The following is a 23,083-nucleotide window of genomic DNA, read 5'->3' as shown; positions in this document are numbered from 1 at the left end:
TTTAAGGGCAATCACTCCTTTAAAGAGTGACAGTCTCCAATCCATATCAGTAAAGTTTGACTTGTTAGTAGATCTTGACTTGCTGATCCTTTTTGTGATTTAAAGTGTCTATTTATCTAATACATTTATATCATATAACATGTATAAGGCAAAACGCAAAAATAAACGGTGAAAATGTTATAGAAGTGCAATACCTCCAAAACGGAATGCTCTGACAAGTTTTTCCATGTGTCTTAATTGTAGATCATGTCTTGCTGCTCATTTTTGCTTATTTAAGTTTATATCTATTTATTATAATTGTTTAGATATAAGGCAAAAATGCCAAAAAATTGGTAACAATCGTCATCAAAGGGTAATAACTTTGATAAGGAGCCGAATGACGATTTCGACCATTGTGAACTTTTTTGTAAATCTTGGCTTGTTAATCATTTTTGCAATTTAATGTTTCACTTTATCTAGTATACTTTTCAAGATAGTAGACAAAAAAGGGGGAAAAATGGTAAAATTTGTCATTTAAGGGCAATAACTTCTGTAAGAAGTCGTCTAACAGTTTTGGCGTATAAAGACAATTGGTAGACCTAAACATTCTGAACATTTTGGCTCTGTAAGATTTTCTCTATTTATAACGGTTTTCAAAATAATAGACAAAACTTGCATTTTACCCCTATGTTCTAATTTTAGTCACGTCGGCCATCTTGGTCAGCAGGCGGGGTCATCGGACACATTTTTTTAACTAAATACCTAAATGATAATTGTGGCCAAGTTTGGTGAATTTTGGCCCAGTAGTTTCAGAGGAGAAGATTTTTGTAAAAGTTAACAGACGAAGACGTACGACGACGGACGACAACGGACGACAGACGGACAGCAGACGATGACGGACAACGGACTACGGACGACGACAGACAACGGACAACGGACGCCAAGTGATGAGAATACGTCATCATCATCATCATCATCATCATCATCATCATCATCATCATCATCATCATCATCATCATCATCATCATCATCATCATCATCATCATCATCATCATCATCATCATCATCATCATCATCATCATCATCATCATCATCATCATCATCATCAGCATCATCATCATCATCATCATCATCATCATCATCTTGGGGGAATCGCATGACAACCAAAATGATCTCTATATGTCTTTCTAATTGATTGTGTCGCTTTAACATATATGTTCAGTATCTCCTATTTTCTTTTAGTCACAATAAAGTAAATTTGCTACTTGAATATACATTAACTACAACAGAACAAATTGTGGTGCAAAAATTAATAATCAGTTTAGAAAACTATCAAAATAACTATAACAATGTGTAAAGTCATTTTTAATGTATTTCATATCCTTAAGCTAGAATCTCATCGTTCAAAACATAGCATAATAAGCGGTCATTTCACATGTTTTTATTAATTTAGAAATCATTATGTTTTCAAATGGAAATGTATATATATTTGCTGTTTGTTTTTGTTCATATATTTTCATTCAGACAATAGTGTACTTAAACACATTGTCCTTGCCGTTGGCAACCAATAAGGTATTGGTTCGTCTTTCACAATAGAGTGATTGTGGACTTTTAAGGCCGTCTTTTGCAGATAAAAGTTCCCTGCAGTTTTGTCCATTAGGTTCAATAACAACCACATTACACGAATCTCCACCGATAACAAAAATATTGCCACTGTTATCTACAGCGATACCAAAAGGTGTTTTCAAAATGGTTGTATCTTTGAATGTCCATTTCACTCTTCCCTTAATATTGCAACATGTTACTGTATTTTTTTCAAAGTTTGTGTAAAACAGATTGTCATCAAATGTGTCAACATATGAAAACGCGGGGATATTTTCATAACTGATATCAGTTACTGAGTTATCTGTTAAATTTAACATTTTCAGACCACTTGTTTCAGAGCAAAAAAATAGCATGCTCTGTCTCTCTGCTATGCCGAAATTCATATTCACTGTATTCAAAGAAATCGATTTCTTCACTTTCTTGCCGGCAATGTCAATAACCTGAATACAGTTATCTGGTAGATAAGACGTAACAGCAATGGCATTTTCGCTTTTAACATGAGCTACAGCAACAGCAGACGGTAATCCGACAACAAAGTCTTCTGAGCCATCAGTCTTTAAAAATATCACTGTTTTGGTCGTAAAGCAAGACAAAACCATTCTGCCATCAGGTAACTGGCAACAACCCCTAATATTTGTTAATGAAGTGGAGATTTTCTGTTGCAACTTTAATTCAGTATCATAAATGGATTTAGTTTGGACTTTTGGAATAATCATCTGAGCCTGTGCTTTTTTCTTACAAGCTAACGAAAGATCGCATAATTTGGTTTCAACTACAATCTCCCCAAATCGTTTCAAGTTAGTCATAATATTTTCAACTGCTGCATCGATATTCAAAACGATGCTCTTGCTTCTTTCGCTTTCATCATATGACTTGAGAAATGCATCCTCCGCAGATATTTTAGTCTCTAGTTGTTTTCTTGCCATAAATGCTTGGAAGTTTGAGGCATGATGCTTAATATTGTTTATCTTCTTCCGGTATGTCGTAAAATACTGTTCCTTTTCGTCCAAAATTTTCATCTTCTGTTTTATTTCAAGGCTCATGTTTTCTTCTGAAGTTCGTACTTCATTAATTGATTTCTTCTGTATTTGATCAAGGTGATTATTCATTTTCAAGCGTATTTTCTGAATCTCGTTTTCAATACTTTTTCTGTTCTCTAATATTGTACGCAGATTCTCTTGGTGAAATTTCCGTACTTTTTGCATGTTATCAACTACTTCAGATAATGTGTCTTCTACTTCTTCGAACGAAGAAGAAGTCTTTGCATGTTTTATTATATCGTCAAGATCAACTACTTCTTGGCATTTTTTATGACCGTCATTGACACACTTGCCACAGCACGGTGTTTCGTGATCTCTGCAGTATAAAAGAAACTTCTCATCATGCTTGGTACAAGACAGAGGAATCTGCATGACATCTGGAGGTAGTTTTTGATATTCAGCTATTGGCATCGTCTGGTGATGTCTGGTTGCCTTTGCCAAGCTGTGATGTTCTTCACAACCGGAACAAAACCCTTCATCACAATCTGGGCACCACGATACGGTTAGTTTGGTCACATGACGAAGATCACATACACCACAAATATGTGCTGCACTAGCCATTATAAGACTACGTTCACCTGCAAAATAAAAATAAGCATTCGATATGGAAATTTTAAACAAACAAGCAGATGTCTGTCCCACAAAAAGGTGCATTAATGACCCTATATGTTTACAGTTAGCCCGTCTTTATCCTTATAATTCCTTTGTTGATGAGTGCTACTCTAGTTGCCCCCTTTTAGTTAGTTTGTTAATCTAATCTATTTTACAATCCACTTGAAATATTGCATCATGTATACTTATTTCCTGTCATTTTATGTTATATATTTTTAATGCCTCGTGGTTGATAGTACAAACTGCATTGTTGGTAATTTTGCAGACATATACAACAAGGTCTTTATTCAAACGCACGTACGTTAAATGTGGCGCTATTTTGCGAATTTTTGTTTTTGAAACAGCACTTTTTCTTATTGCTTAGTTAAAATGTACATACACATAACTTTAATACTGACGGCCATGTTGTGTTAGATGCAGAGAATTTGCAATATGTCTGATACAGTACCTTTAATGTTTGAGACCATTTTACAGAAAACTATTAAAATTGGAATACCTATTGATTTAATTTATTTCTCGTATGAGTTCCTAAATATTTTTCCATCTTATCAATGACAGTCACCTTACAAAATCCGCTTTCTGTTTAAGAAAAAATAGCATCCAATAGTTTTAGCGGCATTAGCAACTGTAACAATTTTATAAGAAGATTTTTGAATTTGGTAAATCATAATCAAAGACTGTCTCTGTGACTTTACTTTTTCTATTTAAACGAGTCCTAATAAAGAGTTTTTACAACAGCTTTCAAATAATATTTTTATAATGTTTAGAAGTCTTTTACGAGAGTTTAATGCTAGCTACGTATCGGTACTGCTACCTTGATTTCAACATAATCCGGTTTGGATGTGAATCTTTATATGGGTCATTCAAGTCTTCAATCTTGTAAAGTTTCTAAGCATTTGAGTTTTTCGTCCAGGGAGGAAATATAAGCAGAATCACAGAAAACCTAATTATTTATGTGAGATATACAGACTGGCCATGCAGATTCAGATAAGACGATGACAAACGTGATGTCCCATCAAGTTTTAATCAACATTATATGTCCAACTAAAATCCCAATGATAGCCATCTGATCAACGTTAAACAATGTTTTTAAACTAAGTTATATATATATAGCACGCCTTTTACGAATTAACGTATTTAATTCACGAAAAGCGTAGCTTTGAGTGGATTAAATATGTTAATTAGTAAGGCGTGGCTATATATGATTTGTAACATTAATGGGTATGACACACGTCAAAGGTCAAATGCTGACCAATAAAACTTTACTGCACTTTTCAATATATGTCAATAAACTAGTGGCGTGATACTATATCTGATTTTCGAAAATTAACAACTGCAGCAGATGTCAGTTCGATTGGTCAGATACACATGATATAGGTACATTAGAATGAATTGTTGCCGTGGGATTTAGGCTCCATAGCTATTTACGTGTTATAGAATATTTTTTCTCCCAAAAAAACTCTTGAAAAGGGGGCGGAGGGATGCAAAATTTTATTTGATGTTTATCTGCCCTCCAACTCGAAAATGACGTGTAGTTTCAAATGAGTTTTATCGTTGTGATAAGAAGGAAACATTTTATAAAAACAGGTATCCAACCAAAATAATAGTAGGAAAATTTATAGACATTTCTACTACATTTTGTTTTATTCTTTCATGAAGGGGAGGAAATTAAACGACTAAAATTCCAGTGACATTTTTTTTTTTTGGAATATTTATGTTGTCACGATAAAAACAATTCATAATTTACTAGGCGAAGGAGGCGGAGCTAGACAGTGAAATAACAACTTTTGAGATGGAAGTTAGAGCACTGGTCTAAGCTCCTCCCATTCTTTGCTTTTCCTATTACAAGCGACACACGGCGGGACTGGAGAGTGCAATGACTAAAAAAACATTCAGTTAACGCACTCCTCTAAAAATAACCGTAGTTAACTCACTCGAAGATCAAAGGAAAAATTACCATTCATGTTACGAGTTTAGTTTGTAAACGACCTTCCAATCATAAATCCTGTTTAATTTATGAGCACTTTGACGTGCAGCTTCAACAATTTTTGTTCAAACTAAACAAGAATCAGCGAATTCCTCTGTGTCAATGTCTTTTATTCAAACAGTTCTATGTTGGCATTGCCTGATGTCATGTTTTTATCTGACTGTTTATGACGTCTTTACAACTAATCTAATGGAAGTTGAATTTGTTCAGATTGACATTTTAGTCTAACATTAATGATTGTTTTCGTTGGTCGTTTTATGCTTTCAAATAGCTATCAGTAGTGTAAAAAGGCCGATTCTTCGGCACTTTCCATTTTTAAGGGGAAATCTACCATAAATCCAACTTTTTTTTTTACAATGTAAATGGACCAGCATTTTAATTAGTCTAAGGGTAAATACAAATTTGGCTTTTGTAAACAATGGTAGAGACACCTTAAAGGGATGTAATCCTAGGGTAGAAACAAAATATGACTTTCGTACAAAAGATGGAGGAACTTAAAAGTTCAAAAATTACAGACAACGATTTTATCAACGATAATGTTTTCGAGGAAAAGGCAAAGGACCAGAGCCTGGAAACCCTGAAATGGAAGGAACTCCCAATCGGAGTGATTTATAAAATCCTGGAAGTGGTAGAAGTAGATGGGAAGTTTGGGAGGAGTAAGATTCTCACCTTGAAAAACAGAGAAGTAGAAACGACAAGGGTGTGGGCTTGCAGTATACTGAATATAGAGAAGGAACCCTTGGAAGGAGCCTTTGTGAGAAGTACAGGCTTAGAAGTCAGCAAAAAGAACAAACAGGAGTACTTTTCCTGCAACCTTGTGAGAAAGTAAGTTAAAAAAAAAAAAAATAATGGGCCGGGTGGGGTTCAAACAATTTTTCCGATCCGACATTTCTGCAGGATTGGAAAAGTTTTTTTTTATGCTTGAAACGTCACACATCATGAAATGAAGCGGAATGGAGCACATCGTGAAACGATGTGTGGAGTGAAGTGTAACGGAATGATGTGTGACGTTTTTCACGGCGCATGCGCATTAAGATCCTCACTAAAAGTGGTGGAAGGTTGTCGGAGCTTATCTTTTTCATCGTAGTAGTTTTTGAGGCAAGTTGTGATTTTCCCAAACTCAGCATCATCAATTTGTTCATCACCAGCCAAAGCAGTACTAATACATTGTTCAACCAAAAATTTTTTGGCCAATTGCAAGGTGTCGCGGTGTTTTTTCTTCTTTTTCATGATACGCCTTGAGATTAGTGTGAGTACCATCACGCCAGTGGCACTCAAGCAAGCAAGGGATCCTAGGGGAAGGGAGGCTATAATACCTATACCGGTCAAAGCTGAACCCATGGTGCAGCTGGTTAACACCAAACTGCCCACAGAACAAACACCCAGTGCTACAGATACAACTTTGTCCAGACGTTTGTAGATCTTCAAGGTATGTTGATACTTATGTATATCCGCGTTGAGTTGATCTTCCATACATTCGACTCTGGTCTGTCGGTATCCAGAATCTAAATCATCCATTTATTTATAGGAGCATACCGAGGAGGGGAATATTTTTGAAGGGGCTTTTAGCACCTAAGATCAGATCAGCTCCGTCGTGGAAATGCTGACCACGCTTCAAGTAGAGTCCATCACCATAGGTGATCCGGGCGTTTGAAGGTTTGAGGTAGAGACCGTTGCCACTAGGTTTCACGGTGCAACCACCAAGACCACTCAAGGCTCCAACACCCAAGGCGGGTAAAATGTTTTAGCTAACATGGGGAGTGCCCTCATTGCCAGCCCCGCCAACATAGGTAGGAAGCCACCCACCTTCTGCATGTTTTCCTTCAATTGGGTCGCACTCAACTCTAGGACCATACCACCAGTACCCTTTTGTAGAAGCTTGGCGATCTTTTGAACCTGGCGGGTGGTGAGCCACAAAATTTGTTCGCCTTGCAGGTTTGCGTGGGACAAACGAATGTAGACCGGACAACCTTTCTTAGCCGCCCGTTGTAGTATATCTTGACCTTTTGTCAAGTTCAAACCTTGTTCATGATAAGTCATGTATTTATACCTCACGAAGATGAAAGCGGATGGTGAGATGTTCACCCCTGAAATCGATGGGCCTACCAGCTTGATCGGTGAGATACGTTTGCATGCGATTGATGGTTCGCAAGGTCACCGGCAAGTATACTAGATTCTTTAGGGTTTGAATGATCTTCATACCAGGACCGTCTGCGGGAAAGAAGCTGTAGATGGTAGACTGCTGTGTACCATTCACATAACTTCCATGGATGATATCACTTTTCACCAGAATGCTGTTGGTGCTGATGATATTTACAATGTGTTCCCCTTCCGTATAGCCGTTTGTGATCATATCGAACGTGTAAGTTTGCCGCTCGAATCCCAAGACGGTGTTGATGCTATTGACAACGTTGAAGTCTACTTGATAGTGTCTGGCGAGGGTCAGCGTTGCTCTTAGGGTCGCCCGATTGCATCGATGATGATCTTCGTTTTGTGTTTGTTGAGCCGTAGCCGCCGCTGGATCTCATTGTTGATGTCTTCGATGTCATAGGAACCTGTGCTCAGTGCGATGGGAAACCAGTTGGCACCATCGTCGGGGGAGTAGCGGAAGGAATTGTTACCTGTGTGAATGTTGGGGATGGAGTTATAGATTTCCAGGTTTACCAATGCCATCTCGTAGGCCTTGGATTCCTTGAGTTGTAGTGGGGGGTTGAATCGGGTAAGGATTTGGCTATCGTTTCCAGAGACGATGAAGGAAAACCCATGCTTTGGGTCGGTATTATCGACAATTTGCTGCAACAATGTGTTGTCCATTTATTTATGGTAGACCATTGTCAAATATCTTTGCTTCCACTCTTCGATACCGTCATACTGCTCCTTGAGTTGTTTACTAGCCTTCACTACGATCGCATAGACTTCGGCGGGGTGACTGGCAAAGAGGAGTTGTAGGTGAATTTTATCCATTTACTTTTAGTACACAACGTTCATCTTTTGACCATCGGATTCAAACTGTAGGATTCTGTCGGAAATGACAAGTGCAAACGCCTCGGTGTTGGCTGGAACATTGCGGGCGAATTCGGCCCGGATCTGAATGTCTACAGTAGATTCTTTGAGACGCTCAGACTGATGACTCACATCGATTACAAACAAGGGGTACAAGTCGATGTAATCGGAGGGATTAATACCACCATTACTGAGGAGACTTTCCATGTTGTGGAATTTCTTTCTGAAGTCAGAGGCCTCTTTGAACACTCTGGCGATCCTATTTTCGTTGAAAACTGCATTATAATCGACTGCTGAATACCGTTCAGCGTTGAGGGTGACATGGATATTTCGCAATCGACAGTGATCGAACTCGGCAGCATTATGGGTTTGATCACCACTTCTGTTAGTTTGGAAGGCAACGATGATATATCTAGGCTTTTCGCGACCACTCTTGGCAGCTAGACGCCAGTTAAACTGTGAGGCTTTGGGAACGGCTATGGAATCACACTGTCTCATGCGAAATCCACAGTGGATTTTGGATTTACTTTGGATGGTTTTGTACAGTTGCATCTTATTTTCGTCTGAGGGGTTGATGTGAGGGACGAACCACGATGGTTTACTCAGGACGATCTTTGCCGGATCGTTGACGGCAGCTGCTCTCAAAATGGCATTAGTACTGTAAACCGGGAAATTTTCGCGCCGTCTTTATTTCGCGATTTATTAACACAATCTAAATTCGCGCCGTTATGAATTCGCGATATCCCAGTGGTCTATATAAATATTTTCATAAATGATTTAGAATGTGAGCAGCTGCACATGTACCGTAAATCAAGTAATAAAATCAATCAGAAATCTTTTGTTTTCGGTTCATTAATGTTTAGGATTAAAAGTTGTGTCATGTTTGCTTGTAAAAACACATACAAAATAAACAGAAAAGAAACATAATTTAGGGTAAATTAAATGTTGTTAGGATTAATGCCAATTAACCGATCTTTTTATCTGATTAATCTGTGAAGCAGATTCAATGAGGCAATACTTTTTAAATTGATTGGCAGGTGTCATTTACATATTTGTAACGAGCGTTGTTTACCTAACAATATCCCGTAATGTCCGCTTGCTTAAGATGTCTTCCATGTTAAGAATATTAACTTGAGTTAAAGTCATGATTTATAACATTGCTTTTCATTTAGAAATACAGTTATGATTTGAGGAATAGATCTGTCGTCTGTAAAAATCGATGTTATACAGTGGTCCTGTACATATCCTTGTTATATACGTACATGGATGGTCTTCATCTTATGAAAAAAATATCCTTGAAATTTTCGCGGTCGTTTTATTTTCGCGTTTCAATTCTTACCGCGAAAATAGCGAAAATTTCCCTGTTTACAGTATTTGAATCGCGAACGAGTGAGAGTTCGTGTCTGAACCCGTACACTATTTTGTTGTAATCATCTGCGAATCCAAAAATATGTTTTAGGGGGATGGCAAACGAAAACGATCCTTTGTTGTTGGGCTTGGTGATAATGTATATATGGCGGGCTGCAAATCCAGTGTTCTCAGCCTCAGCATCGGCGGAAGAATCCTTATACCACAGTTGGTTGAGACCCTGCGATTTGGAGAAGTCGTCGGGGTAGGTTAACATTCCAAGCATAGTGGTGGCGATGCCGGGGTCGTTAATATGTTCGATCTGCTGACCGGAAAGCCTGTAACTGATGCTCTTGAAGAGATACATGATAGCATTATGGGTGAGCGACACAAGATCGCCATCGGCATATGCTGTGTCATCATTCTTGAGAAGTCGACCTTCCACCACGAGATAACTTTCGGCGGGGTGTAGGAACAAATCCTGGGTTTCGATGTTGATTCGGATTTCAGCACCGGGATTGTTCAGCTGGGCACCGGCTTGTGGTTCGTATTCTCGAACCGACATTCCTGGAGACTTTCGTCGAAGGTCAACCCTTCGGTGATTGTAAGGATGTCAGACATAATGTATTTATTTATAGCGTTGGACGAAGTCGTGGATGGTTTTGATACCAGAGCCGGAGATTAGATTGTTTAACCGAACTTGCTCTGGCTTCTTGCGTTGAACACTAGGCTGTTGAGGGGTTTTAATACGTTTCCTGGGGCGGGTCACTTTATCAACCACATGGTCGACGGCTTTGGAAGCCCCTTTCTCAACACCTTTCAAGGCCGCATTGGTGGCAGCACTCACGGCCTTACTTCCTAGGGTTTGGGCGGCAGAGGAAGTAAACATGCGTCCAGCCAAACTGGCGATTGTGTCAAACAGTCCTTTACCACCGTAGGCGTACTTTCGAGCATAACCTTTCTTGATTTGCAACATTAATTTTTAGGATACTACGATGAAGCGCCTTATATTCATCGATGCTAATATGTCTACCCCTTTTCATAGCATCGATAATCGACACAATTTCGTTGCGCATACCATTATTTCCTGCTTGGTATGCTGCAGCACAGAGTTCCAAGCGATCGAGAAGCTGTTTAAAGTTGGAAGGAAGAAATATGGTTTGCAGCCCACTACCAAACTTATCCTTCTTGTAGATGTGGGACACGATTTCCTTCCACTTGTAACCCTTATTCGCCTTCGGGGTTCTCGAGAGGGTGGAATTGCCTTGATACATGGCACCGGAACTTTTAGGATCTGTGCATAGTCCTCTAGGTCTTCGGGCTCGAACGATTCTGGATTCTTTTTTACCATGAGTTCCCAGAGGCCAAGGGTTCCTTTGTACCTCACACCATCTACGAAAATATCATCATCGTCAAAAGTAACTGGTGAGCTTCCGATGAAGATACCATCGTTTTCAGATCAGGTGTGGTCGGCGGAAGGAGTCATACTGAGCTGCAAATACTGCTGTGCTCGTGGTCCGAGGACGGTGTTTGTAGGTGGTGCGATGGGTAGTGGATCAGCAAACTCGGGCGGTGGAGGAGGGAAGGCTGGCACTGCTGCAGGTAAATCTTCGATTATTTTGGTGATTTTTGAAGCTGCTTCCCGCTGAGCCTCAACAACAGGCTTGAACACCCTGGAAAGTCCAATCTTGTCGAGACGATGCTGCATATTACTGGCTTGAATCTTCCGCTTGGTGTCTTGCAACTCCCTGGCAAGTGCCTCACGCTGCTTAGGGTCGGTAATCTTGATAAACGTCATTTATTTATAAGATCGAACGCTGTCGAACGCCCCTAAGCGTTGGTGTGAACGCCCCATAGCGTTGGTTTGAGCACCCCTAAGCGTTGGATCGAACGCCTTTAAGCGTTGGTGTGGACGCCCTTAAGCGTTAGGAGAAACGCTCCCAAGCGCCTGGGGGAAGGTTCAGACGCCTTTCCCAATCGCTAGGGGTATCGACCGTATCCACTACGGTTCCCTTTTTCTTTGCAAGATTAAAGTGTCTGCCGCATAGGTCTTTACCAGGGCGGCATGGGTGTGTGCACTGATGGCCTCGAATCGTCTTGGTAGGGCATTGGGGTTGAGAAAAGCGCTCCACCTTACCATACAGACGGCCAGAGTTCCACGCGTCGAAATCACCTCCACTGCTATCGATCGTGCGGGTGATTATGCGACCGCATTTCAAACACATGCTTATCATATCTACTGGGTTCCACTCAAATTTACATTTGCATGACCAAATACTCTTTGGCTTAATAGGATCCATAGGACCAAACTCCAGCTCCAGTTCTATCTCATTCTCCGACTCCTCACTCTCCCACTCCAGAAAGAATTTTTCATACTGATCCATATCTATATCAACAATATTGGATGCCATCCCTTTATTATAATTAGTTTACATAGAACTCTTCTAATTTGCATCGATATTTTCCATTTGCCTTGGGGCTTGTGAGATCGATGGTTACAAATCCATAGGGTTGGGACCAGCAATGCTTACACAGAGCGTCAAATTGTTCCTTGGTAAGATCGTTGCAGTGATCGCGCCGAATATGATCGAGACTCTTAGCATCTTGCTGGAAGAGATAGATAAAGTTTGCGTTTTCTCGGATCGTTTGTCGGGGTAGTTTGAAGTAGTTCTGACACAGGTAAAAACAATCGACGTTGTTGTGACGACCGCGCACGTAGTAGTCTTCACACGTGTTCTGTTTGCTCAGCATCAAATCGTCGAACACCATGAGGTTTTTGCGGCTGGGATCGAGTTCCCGGGGGTCTGGTACATCGATCCCTTGCTCGAAGAAAAAAGTGTCAATACCACTCGGGTGTCGTGGTGGTAGTAAGGCGTCGACCACATCGATCAACGAGTAGGGTTAATTGCTCTTACACTGTAGGAGGTCTCGAATATCTTCCTTAGGGAAGCCTTTTCCCAGCGCTTGCTGCAACAGCTGGTAGATGGGCTGGTGAAGTGATTTTCCGAAGACGTACAATCGATCGTAGTCGAGCCATCCATCGCACAGGAGTAGGTTGTTCAACAGCGTTGTCTTACCACAGTCCGACTTCCCAATGATCAACCCTCTGATCGACCGCTGCGGTAGGAGGTAGTGATTGCTCCTCTTGGGGGCGTTGGCACTGTAGGAAATGTCTTCGACGTTCATTTATTTAAATAAAATAACGATGATCTTCTGCGTAAAATGCCGTAGGAAGACGGACACAGTTAACCCTGGTGAAACAATTACCAGCAACGGGCGACGGAGGAAGTTTGGCAACTGCAAGGTGTGCGGAACCAAGAAGTCTCAGTTTGCTGCTACAACCGGTGCAGGGTTCATGAACAAACTAATCAACCGATTACCCATGGAAATGCATCTCCCCGGACACAACTTCACCGGGCCAGGGACTAAACTTAGCAAGCGACTACTCCCCGATGGCACCCCGAAGGCTTGGTCCAAACCCATTAATCGAGTGGACCAGGCTGCATATCCTCACGATCTTTGTTATGCCCAGCACAAGGATACAACCGCACGCAACTCCATCTGTGACAAAGCTATGCTAGCCTCGCTTAACACCATTCCCAACCCTACCACACGCGAACGCATGGACCGCAGCATCGTCGGACCCATCATCGGTACCAAAGCTCGATTCGGTCTGGGTGTTAAAAAAAAAGTTCGCTGGACCGATGATTTAGCTGCGGAGTTGCACAAACCAGTTCGACGTAAGTTTCAAAAATGCCGTGTGGTAGTGGGTGGTGTGGATAAGACCTGGGCGGCCGAATTGTTGATGAGTGCCTTTTCTAGAGACAACAAGGGAAATAAGTTCATCCTGAGCATCATCGATGTCTTCTCCAAATATGGCTGGTTGATACCACTTAAAAACAAGAAGGGGGTGACGGTGCGAGATGCCTTTCAAGCGGTGTTCAAGGAGCGTATGCCCAAGAAGCTTTGGACAGACAAAGGCACTGAGTTTTACAACAAGGATGTAAATCAGCTGCTTCAAAAGCATGATATTGAGCTCTACTCCACCGAAAATGAGGAGAAGTCGAGTGTGGTTGAGCGCTGGAATCGCACCATGAAAGAGAAAATGTTCAAATATTTCTCGGCCAACTCTACACGCACCTACATCAATGTTTTGAATAATCTTGTTCGCCAGTACAATACCACCAAGCACCGATCCATCAAAATGACCCCTGTCGCCGCAAGTCACAAGGAGCATGAAAATAAGGTGTATTGAAACCTTTATGGAAGCATACCTCCCATGAAACCACCACGATTTCGTGCTGGCGATAAAGTCCGAATCACGTAGAAGAAAGGTACATTCGAGAAGGGATACACACCCAGCTGGACTGAGGAAGTATTTACCATTTCCCTAGTGTTGAACACTCAGCCGCCCACCTATCGCTTCAAGGTTTTAGTGGCGAGGAAATTCAGGGATCCTTCTATGAGCCCGAACTTCAAAAGACTGATCAAAACATCTACCGCATCGAGAAGGTCTTGCGCCGGAGAACCCGGGGAGGGATAAAAGAGCTCTACGTCAAGTGGAGGGGGTATCCCACGGAATTCAACTCTTGGGTCAAAGCTGCAGATGTGCAATAGACTAGTCAAGTTTTCTTGTCCTAATTCATAGGACAGGAAAACTCTGCTGTGTTACCTTATAATTTCATAAGTTTCGCCTTGATTCTGTCGATGCGCTGGTCCTCCTCAGATATGGAATCCAATTCGCGCCAGCTACTGTCCGTCGTGTGATAAGATTTCACCTTCTGTTCGATGGTGTTTATTTTCTTTTGAATCGCCATGCTTAGATCTACATAGTTCTTCGCATACCATCCTTTGGTTACCGGTTCATGTGCCGCCACCCCCTCTGGAAGATTGACGATCGAGTATCCCTGCATATCCAGGGCACCACTCATCATACCGCCGGCCATAGGCAAACACTTCACCACATCTTTCACGAGACCGTTCAGGTGTTTTTTCATCGCCTCGAGCTCTTTTGAAATTGCTTCAAGCGCAGCCTCCAGGTCATTGATGTCTTTTATACCATCTTTCATTTGTTGGGTTACCCACCGTTTTGTCACAGCATCCGAGCTGTCCTGGGGATGTCCTAGGCTATTGTATTAATACGATTGTCGTTCATATCCAAATCCTGCAGCATTCGCCAAAGGGATGCGCGCTTTCTTGCATGAGATCCAAACTTATCCATTTATTTATAGAATGAGAAGACCGCGTCCTCTAGCGACTTCCCCGCCGACAGCATATTTAACACGTACAAACAAAAGTGACCACACACCACCGAGCCTCGCTGCTGTAAATCATCGGTGCTATATCGAATTTCAGGCTGTAAGTAGTTCACCATCTCGTCAAGCGGTGGCAATCCATAGGAGTCAAGTAATACTTTACCGGCCCACGTTTATACCAGCAGGTCCAATGCGTTCCAGGACCTTCCCAGCTATCGTGATTCAAGATTCCACATTCGATGCGGCGCGGGCTGGGTGGTAGGGTATCTCGCATGAAAACCCCTCTGAAACATAGGATTCCTAGGTCCCTGGTGGCTTTCACGAGGTCTACATTCGAAAGAGGTTTATTGGGGAGGGTTATGTTGTGCACACGTATGCTGCTCATTTATTTAATCCTAGCTTGCTGAGGTGTTGTAAAATCCTGTAATAATTTTTGGTAAATTCCCTCATCGCTAAGATCTTTTCAGCTTCTTGTTCTTTAATCTCTTCAGCCTTTCTCTTCTCCAAACGGTCTCTGAGTTTATCTTGTTTTTTATAGAGTTCCATCTTCTGGCGATATTCATTAATACATTCTTGACCCAACCAGCATACCTGGTGAATTTTGTATAATTGTTGCGTTTACTTTTACCCATTACTTTATTTATACGAATCAAAAGTGGCCTTTAGATTTCCTTTTCGATTTTGTAATGTCCATGGACAAGAGTACTGATCCCATCCTCCAGAATATGTCGCTTGTCATCCTTGGCCGAGAGTGCTATTTTGTTGATTTCCTCGGTGTAGATCTGGTGAAGGCGGCTGCGGATGATGTTCATCGGCTTACATATTTCCAGCTGAGTGTCTAGGCATTGTTTGTACTCATCAAAGGTGATGTTTTGTTTGATGACAGACTTTGTTACTCCTTTTGCTCTCTTGGTGGTAGTGTGGTCGTTCATCTTGTAGGAGTATAACTTTGCCCGGAGACCTACAAACTTTGTCATCACTTTACCACCACACTCGTCCTTAAACATTCCAACCACCTTTTTGTTTACACCGGTGGGAATGCCTGAAGGATGCTCGGTAGGGTAGCTGGAGGTATCGAATTTTTCTTGGATGTGTGGTGTAATATGTCCTTGTAAAAGTCCTCGGTCTTATTCTCATAGGCCAAGATGTCAGTGTCGGTAAAGAGCAGCTGGGCGTTGTCACCGTACATCTTCCTGATGAAACCGTAGTGAACGTCATACGTCAGGATCTTTGAAATGTCCAGAATACAGGCTCCCAAATACACAGGCTTATCAAACTTAAGCTTGGTCTTTTTCATGTGGACGGCTGCTAAGTTGTTGGTGAAGACGACCCGACGATCGAAGTTGGGTTTGGCCACAAGCTTAAGTGCCTGCTTCTCACTATTGACCAGTCTGACGTCCACCCTCTTGCGGATGTTCTCCATGGTCTTTCCAAAAACTGAGACATTCATAAGTTTGAAAAAGTCTTTCTCAGAATCGGTCTTAGCTTTGGTGCGGAGAGCGGTGTTAAGATCGATGTAGTGTTTGAGCCATGGGGATTGTCTAAACCTGATAATCCGACGTGTTTTGGTGAGTTCCATGCCCATCGTCATGTACATTTTGAAATTTTCGTAGTGGAGAGTATACTTTTCGCGCTTACCTAGGTGAGGCACTAGCTTTATTTATCTCCACATTCTCTGGAGCTAGTGGATAGTCATTGTGAGCATCATGAAGCTTTTCGGGGTACTCCAAATCACACTCCACCATGGCACCATATTCATGGTCATCGGGGTACTCTAGGATCTCCTCAATCTCCTCTGGCTCTACCCACTCAAAGTCTCCCGTGAGCAGAGATTGTACCATCGCCCATCCGTAGAGGTTGTTGGCGTCAAGATAGGTCAAATACTTAGTTGGCTGGGAGCTATCAAAATTCTTCATGTAGGGATTGTTAGCCTTGCCATGTCGATGAGAGATCATGGCGACACCTCCTCTGGTTGCATTCTCAAACATCATCAGCATATCAGGGTCCGAGAGGAGTTCTAGTCTCACTCCTGTACATTTTAGCATTGCATCGTAGGATAGTCCTGGAGATGTGAAATAGTGTGCAGGGTCGAGTTTATAGTTAGCCATACATATATTCCTGAAGTCCTCAAAAATATCCTCCAATATGGCTACATCACTTTCCAGGTATAGATTGTGGTAGTCCCGCAAAGTCTTACACCTAAATTCCTTAAACATCTGCTAAGCATGTGCATAGTCCTCGTCGCTGATGTGTGTGCCATGGAGTTTGCTGACGAATTCCTCCTTGGGTGGTAGTTGTGTTTCCTCTAGCTTGGAAGGTCCATCCATGTAATCATAGGGATATACTCCCTTCCTGATCATACGTTCATATCGATCGCCAAAGCACTTCTTTATTGCCCCGAATTGTTCCTTTGTAAGATTCCCTGCCAAGGTTTCCAGGGAGTTCGGTAGAAACCTGTATGAATCTATGAATCTATGAATCTTCTTTCGAGAAGCTGATGTATTTCTCATCGGTGTTAGGGATGCAGTTTATCTTACCTTCCCCAACTCCTAATTCGCTCACAAAAAGATGGGCGTCGTATCCACTCAAGTTGTGGAAAACAATGGGTACATGTCTTGGAAGTTGGAAGTCCAAGTTGCACTGGTTGTGTGCTGCGCCGCGATACTTACCTGTGAGGTGATCGTGATCGCGAACCTTGTCACCAGCTAATTCACCACCGCAAATGTGACAGTTTGTAGTTGCTTCAAAAATCTCCTTATCAGCGTTGGTCATCTCTATAGGTTTGTTTTCCTTGTAAAGCTTAGCAATCTCCCTAACTTCCTGCTCCATGCACTGTACAAACTTTTTAGCTGCATCCTCTCCACAGTAGATGACTGAGTCTTTGTAACCACCGTGAGCATATTTCACCCAAAGCAAAAACCTGATGGTTGATGTTGTTGATATGCCTTTGTGTAGGCCTGTGATGGATCTGGCTGGTAAGTGTCGACCTTCTCCGTAAAACACTCGAAATCCGCATAAATGACGAATGGAACCCTCATCAACTTTTTGTGGTTATGGAAGACTATGTGGGTTCCTTCCTCTGGCATCTCGATCCTTACTGCATCCTTCTGACTGCAATACTCCATATTCTCGTCCAGGATATCCTGTCTTGAGAAGTGAGACAAACACCTGCGGCAAAAGAACAGTTCATGACCATGCTCTGAGATTTGACAGCTCAAAAATCGAGATAGGCTCTTAATCCAGCAATAGTGCTGCTTGCTCTCATTGGTCAGGAACAGAAGATCCACATGTCTCGAACCTGTATTCTTAGATATTCTGAGGGGATATATTTGGAGGTCCTCTTCTTCATCTTCACCCTTCTTTACACCGTCAAAGCCAAAGAATTTAATGTTTAGGTCGGTGTTCTGCCTCTCGAATTTGTCAATGGCCTTTAGCGAGACTGGAAACTCAATGCCATCAAAATTGAATTCATCAGCCCACTTTTTGTACTGACCCACCCGTTTGGTACAGTGTTTGTCAACTTCCTCATGATGTAGGGCTGAAAGAATGGCCCAGCGTAAGCATTCCTGATCAGTATTCTGCACATTGATGATAGCTTTCTTTTGAGCGAGCGGTTTTGGCAATGCTATGTAGGAACTGCCCTTGAGAGGTTTAAACTTGTTTAAGTGGATTTCTAGCTTTTCAATATGACCAAATGTCCACCCACTACCTTCACGCATGTATTTAGCCATATTTTCTTTGGCCTTCTCGACCATAAATGCTATTTCCAACTCAAGGTCTGTGGATTCGGTGATGGTGGTAAGGGTTGATCTAAAGTGGGGAATGACGTAGATATTTTCTCCGGTCGCTGGGTTTGTTTTTACCATCTCCACCTGTAGTACTAATTGCACTTTTAGGGCCTTCTTTTTGGTGAGTGCATCTGAAATTGTGCTGGCGATAGTGCTTTGACTTACATTAAAAAACGTTAGCATATCATGCTGTTTCAAGGGTTCAATGGTGATTGTGCCAAATACACCTTTCAATGCATCGCGTCGGTTAACAATTTTGATTTCCTCTTCAACGGGGGCATTTTCAATGTTCTTTTTCACCAGTTCGGTCAGGTCAGCTCTCCCTAGTCGGGAATAGTTGGTAATTCCCCGTCTTTTAGCAATAGTCTTCAGTTCCTTTTTGGTAAAAACCTCTTCGCGAGTAAATTTGTGGGCAGTATTGGTCTCAATTAACTTAACCAATTCCCCCTTGGGTTTCCTACTATATCCCTTAAGACCCTCCTTCTTTGCGATTTTTCGAAGTTCTTTCATGGTGGTTTTCACCACAATATTCCCTACAACTGGGGTATCCTCCTGCTGGCGTGGTTCTTTACTGTGTCTCCAGCAGAGCCCATCTTTCCACGGTTTGCTCTTGCAGAATTGTCCTATCTTCCTCTTCAGCGAAGCGCCGCAAGTTTTTGGTTCTTCGGCAGTATCATTCTCAATATTTTGAGGCACCTTCGTACCACAGTGCTGAAAAATGTTGGTCCTTTCGTCCATATCTTCCATTTTAGGGTTGCTACAACACTGCTGCTTTTGGGGAGTTGGGGTAATATCTTCCATTTCTTCCATTTCCAGAAAGAATTTTTTATACTGATCCATATCTATATCAACAATATTGGATGCCATCCCTTCATGTATATCAATTTGGGGAATGCTTCCTTCTAAGGTATTTGAGGCTGGGGTATCTCTGACGTTTTGTGTAAAAGACATATTGGTATTTACCCTAGGATTACATCCTTCTAAGGTGTTTGGGTTTTGTGTAAAAAACATATTGGTATTTACCCTAGGATTACATCCTTCTAAGGTGTTTGGGTTTTGTGTAAAAGACATATTTGTATTTACCCTAGGATTACATCCTTCTAAGGTGTTTGGGTTTTGTGCTAAACTGAAAGACATTCTTGTTTTTACCCTTAGGCTAATTGAAACGTATTGCGTTTGCATTTTATGTTTGGGGTTGGGGTTCCTATGCTGAATTTGTGCTTAAAATGGCAAGTGCCGCAGAATCGGCTTTTTGACACTACTGCTATCAGTAACTTCGAGTACTCTAAGATCTGTTCTGTGTGTCTATTGTGATTTTGTTGTTTTTCTGTGCTTTGTATTGATCTGTTAAGTTAAGCCCTTTACAACTGATTGTATAGTTTGTTCTTATCTTGTGCTGTTACATCACTGCCCCAGGTTTGGGGAGGGTAGGTGCGTCCGCAACTATTTCTTGAACCCTGCCATTTGTGTTTGTATCTGTCCCAAGTCAGGAGCATGTTGTTCAGTGGTTGTCGTGTGTTGTTGCTGTTTAACATATTTGTTTTTCGTGTATTATTTTTCTTTTAATAAATCAACCTGTTTGCTTTCTCGTTTGAATTGTTTTACATTTTGTTATTTCGGGTCCTTTTAAGTTTACTATGCAGTATGGAATTTGCTCATTGCTGATGGCCATACGGTGAACTATAGTTGCTTAGCTTCTACGTCATTTGGTCTCTTCTCGAGAGTTGTCTCTTGAAAATCATACCACTTCTTCGTATATTTATACTTAACGAAAATTTACCTACCAAGGGTCATTAAGTTGGACCATCAAATATCTTATTTTTAGTTTCCACCAAGTTGTTCCAAACACGAAGATGAAAATAGGATTTAACATATTTTCATTGGGGTATGTGGCACCAATATCAGTGTCCTGTGAACTTAAATTTGTATTGACAACGCAGTTTTAAACAAGAAGCAGAGTAATATAAGTTGTATATATATATATCCAGCTAGTGTCGCCATGTTTGCCCGTTGATCAACGTTAAATAGGGTTTACAGATCACTGCAATCATCCATTTCTTCGAGTTTCAAATAATTGTGCTTCTAGTTCCATTGACAAGGCTGAAGCTAGCGAACAATAAGCCAGCGAACAATCAGACGATATATCTTAACACCAAAAATTGTAAAAGACAGTAACGGCCGTTCGAATAAAAGCTAGCGACCAATAAGGCGATATATTTAGCTCTAGTCGCCATGTTTGCCCTCTGCTCAATGTTAATACATGTATAGAGATTAGAGAGTAGTTGCCATCATCCAGTTCTTCACATTTAAAATAATCGTGCGTCTGGTTCTATTTCAACAGGCAATTTTTTATAATTCTGATTGTCCGGTATTAAAAATTACCTGTTGAAATTATGTTTCAAACTTCCTTCGGCACAGTTTACCTTAGATAGATTTTTTATTCTGTTCAGGTTTCTTTTTACATAATTTATCAGTAGGCTCCTGACGTTTCAAAGTACTTATACATCCCCGGCTTTCAAAGATCTGGGTTTGAGTGTTCCCGGTAAAGTTAAATCCAGACAAGCTCTTGTGACGAATCAAGTCTATAAAGTATGGAACGCCACAGCTGTCTTATGTGGTACTCTCATATTACGTTTGTTGTTTTATTATTACTTGATGATATTTTGTCTTTACATAATATGGTTTTGACAAGATCTTGTGACGCATTAAGTTTATAAAGTGTTATTTGACTATGCAAGAGATCACACTTTTCGACCAGGCGATCTGTAAACGCTAAGAGAACATAACTAGAGGCTCTCAAGAGCCTGTGTCGCTCACCTGTATTTACTGATGCTTTGGAAATCATGTAAAATAAGGTTAAAATCATAATTAATAGTATTAGATATTAGATATCATAATGATATCTAAGATAATAACAAAAAACTGCATTTTTTTTTTTTTTAAATTACTAACTCAGGGGCTGCAACCCAACAACTGGTTGTCGGATTCGTCTGAAAATTTCAGGGCAGATATATCTAAATCTAATGAACAATTTTGCCACCTGTCAGATTTGCTCTAAATGCTTTAGTTTCAGAGATATAAACCAAAAACTGCATTTTACCCCTATGTTCTATTTTTAACCAAGTCGGCCATGATGGTTGGAAGGCGGGGTCATCGGACAATTTTTTTAAACTAGATACCCTAATATTGATTATGGTCAAGTATGGTTAAATTTGTCTCAGTAGTTTCAGAGAAGAAGATTTTTGTAAAAGATAACAAAAATTTACGAAAAAATTGTTAAAAATTGACTATTGAGGGCAATAACTCCTAAAGGGGTCGACTGACAATTTGGTCATACAACTTATTGGTAGATCTTACTTTGCTGAACATTATTGCTGTTTACAGTTTATCTCTATATATAATAATATTAAAGATAATAACCAAAAACTGCAAAATTTCCTTAAAATTACCAATTCAGGGGCAGCAACCCAACAATAGGTTGTCAGATTTGTCTGAAAATTTCAGGGCAGATAGATCTTGACCTCATAATCAATGTCGCATTGACCCTGTCAGATTTACTCTAAATGCTTTGGTTTCAGAGATATAAGCCAAAATCTACATTTTACCCCTATGTTCTATTTTTAGCCATGGCGGCCATCTTGGTTGGTTGGCGGGGTCATCGGACCCATTTTTAAAACTAGATACCCTAATGATGATTGTGGCCAAGTTTGGTTAAATTTGGCCCAGTGGTTTCAGAGGAGAAGATTTTTGTAAAAAGCTAACGACGACGGACGACGATGACGGACGCCAAGTGATGAGAAAAGCTCACTTGGCCCTTCGGGCCAGGTGAGCTAAAAATGGTTACAAAAGGAAAATAACTGTAACAAAGTCCTGTCAACGGAAGGTGGAAAACGACAGTCGTTAACGAATATTGCCCTTTGGACCAGGTGATCTAAAATAATCGATGTGCTAGGTGATCATAAATGATAAAAATTAACCAGCCTTTCAATACAAAACACTACTTTAAAATGATATGATTGCAAGGTTAACGATCATAGGAAAAGTATTACAAGTAACAGATCACTTTACCAAATTTAAGGCCGATATTTACCTTAATTAAGCTTGGAGTTTTGATCTAAACAGCGACCCACAAGGAAGGTAAACAGGTAAAAATAGAACGTAAACACGACAACAATGTAAACTGGTAAACAAACAGTTCAACTGTGATGTTTAAATGGCGGTTCATTTCAAAATAAGATAAGAGAATGTAAATTTAATTACGTTGATAAAAAATGAACATACAGTCTGGAAGCTTAAATTTGTAAAATAATTATTATGTAATCTTCTATAAAAAATAAAAAGAAATCTGTGGCATAATATTTTTTTTTTCAAAATTAATCTGTGAGGCGAGGATATAATTAATGTTATTGTATTCAGGAGCCCAATACTTATATTATATTATATCCATAATTACATATGCCTACATGT

General features: G+C 40.7%; 1 protein-coding gene across 1 annotated transcript; it reads right to left on the bottom strand.

Moving 5' to 3' along the window:
- Window positions 1–1,274: 1,274 nt before the first annotated feature.
- Window positions 1,275–22,763, bottom strand: LOC127706808 (uncharacterized). Its single transcript, XM_052211494.1, has 2 exons — window positions 22,707–22,763; window positions 1,275–3,202 (listed from the first exon to the last, which is right to left on the bottom strand). Exon 2 carries the CDS (start codon window positions 3,183–3,185, stop codon window positions 1,500–1,502), a length of 1,686 nt encoding a protein of 561 aa, XP_052067454.1. The 5' UTR covers window positions 3,186–3,202; window positions 22,707–22,763; the 3' UTR covers window positions 1,275–1,499.
- Between the last annotated feature and the right edge of the window lie 320 nt (window positions 22,764–23,083).

This window comes from Mytilus californianus, unplaced genomic scaffold, assembly GCF_021869535.1.
Source record: "Mytilus californianus isolate M0D057914Y unplaced genomic scaffold, xbMytCali1.0.p SCAF_6, whole genome shotgun sequence".
NCBI lineage: Eukaryota > Metazoa > Mollusca > Bivalvia > Mytilida > Mytilidae > Mytilus > Mytilus californianus.
This window is presented reverse-complemented; position numbering and strand designations above follow the sequence as displayed.

Excerpts from the sequence above, each read along its gene's own strand:
- LOC127706808 (XM_052211494.1), bottom strand. The coding sequence starts at position 3,185 with ATGGCTAGTGCAGCACATATTTGTGGTGTATGTGATCTTCGTCATGTG.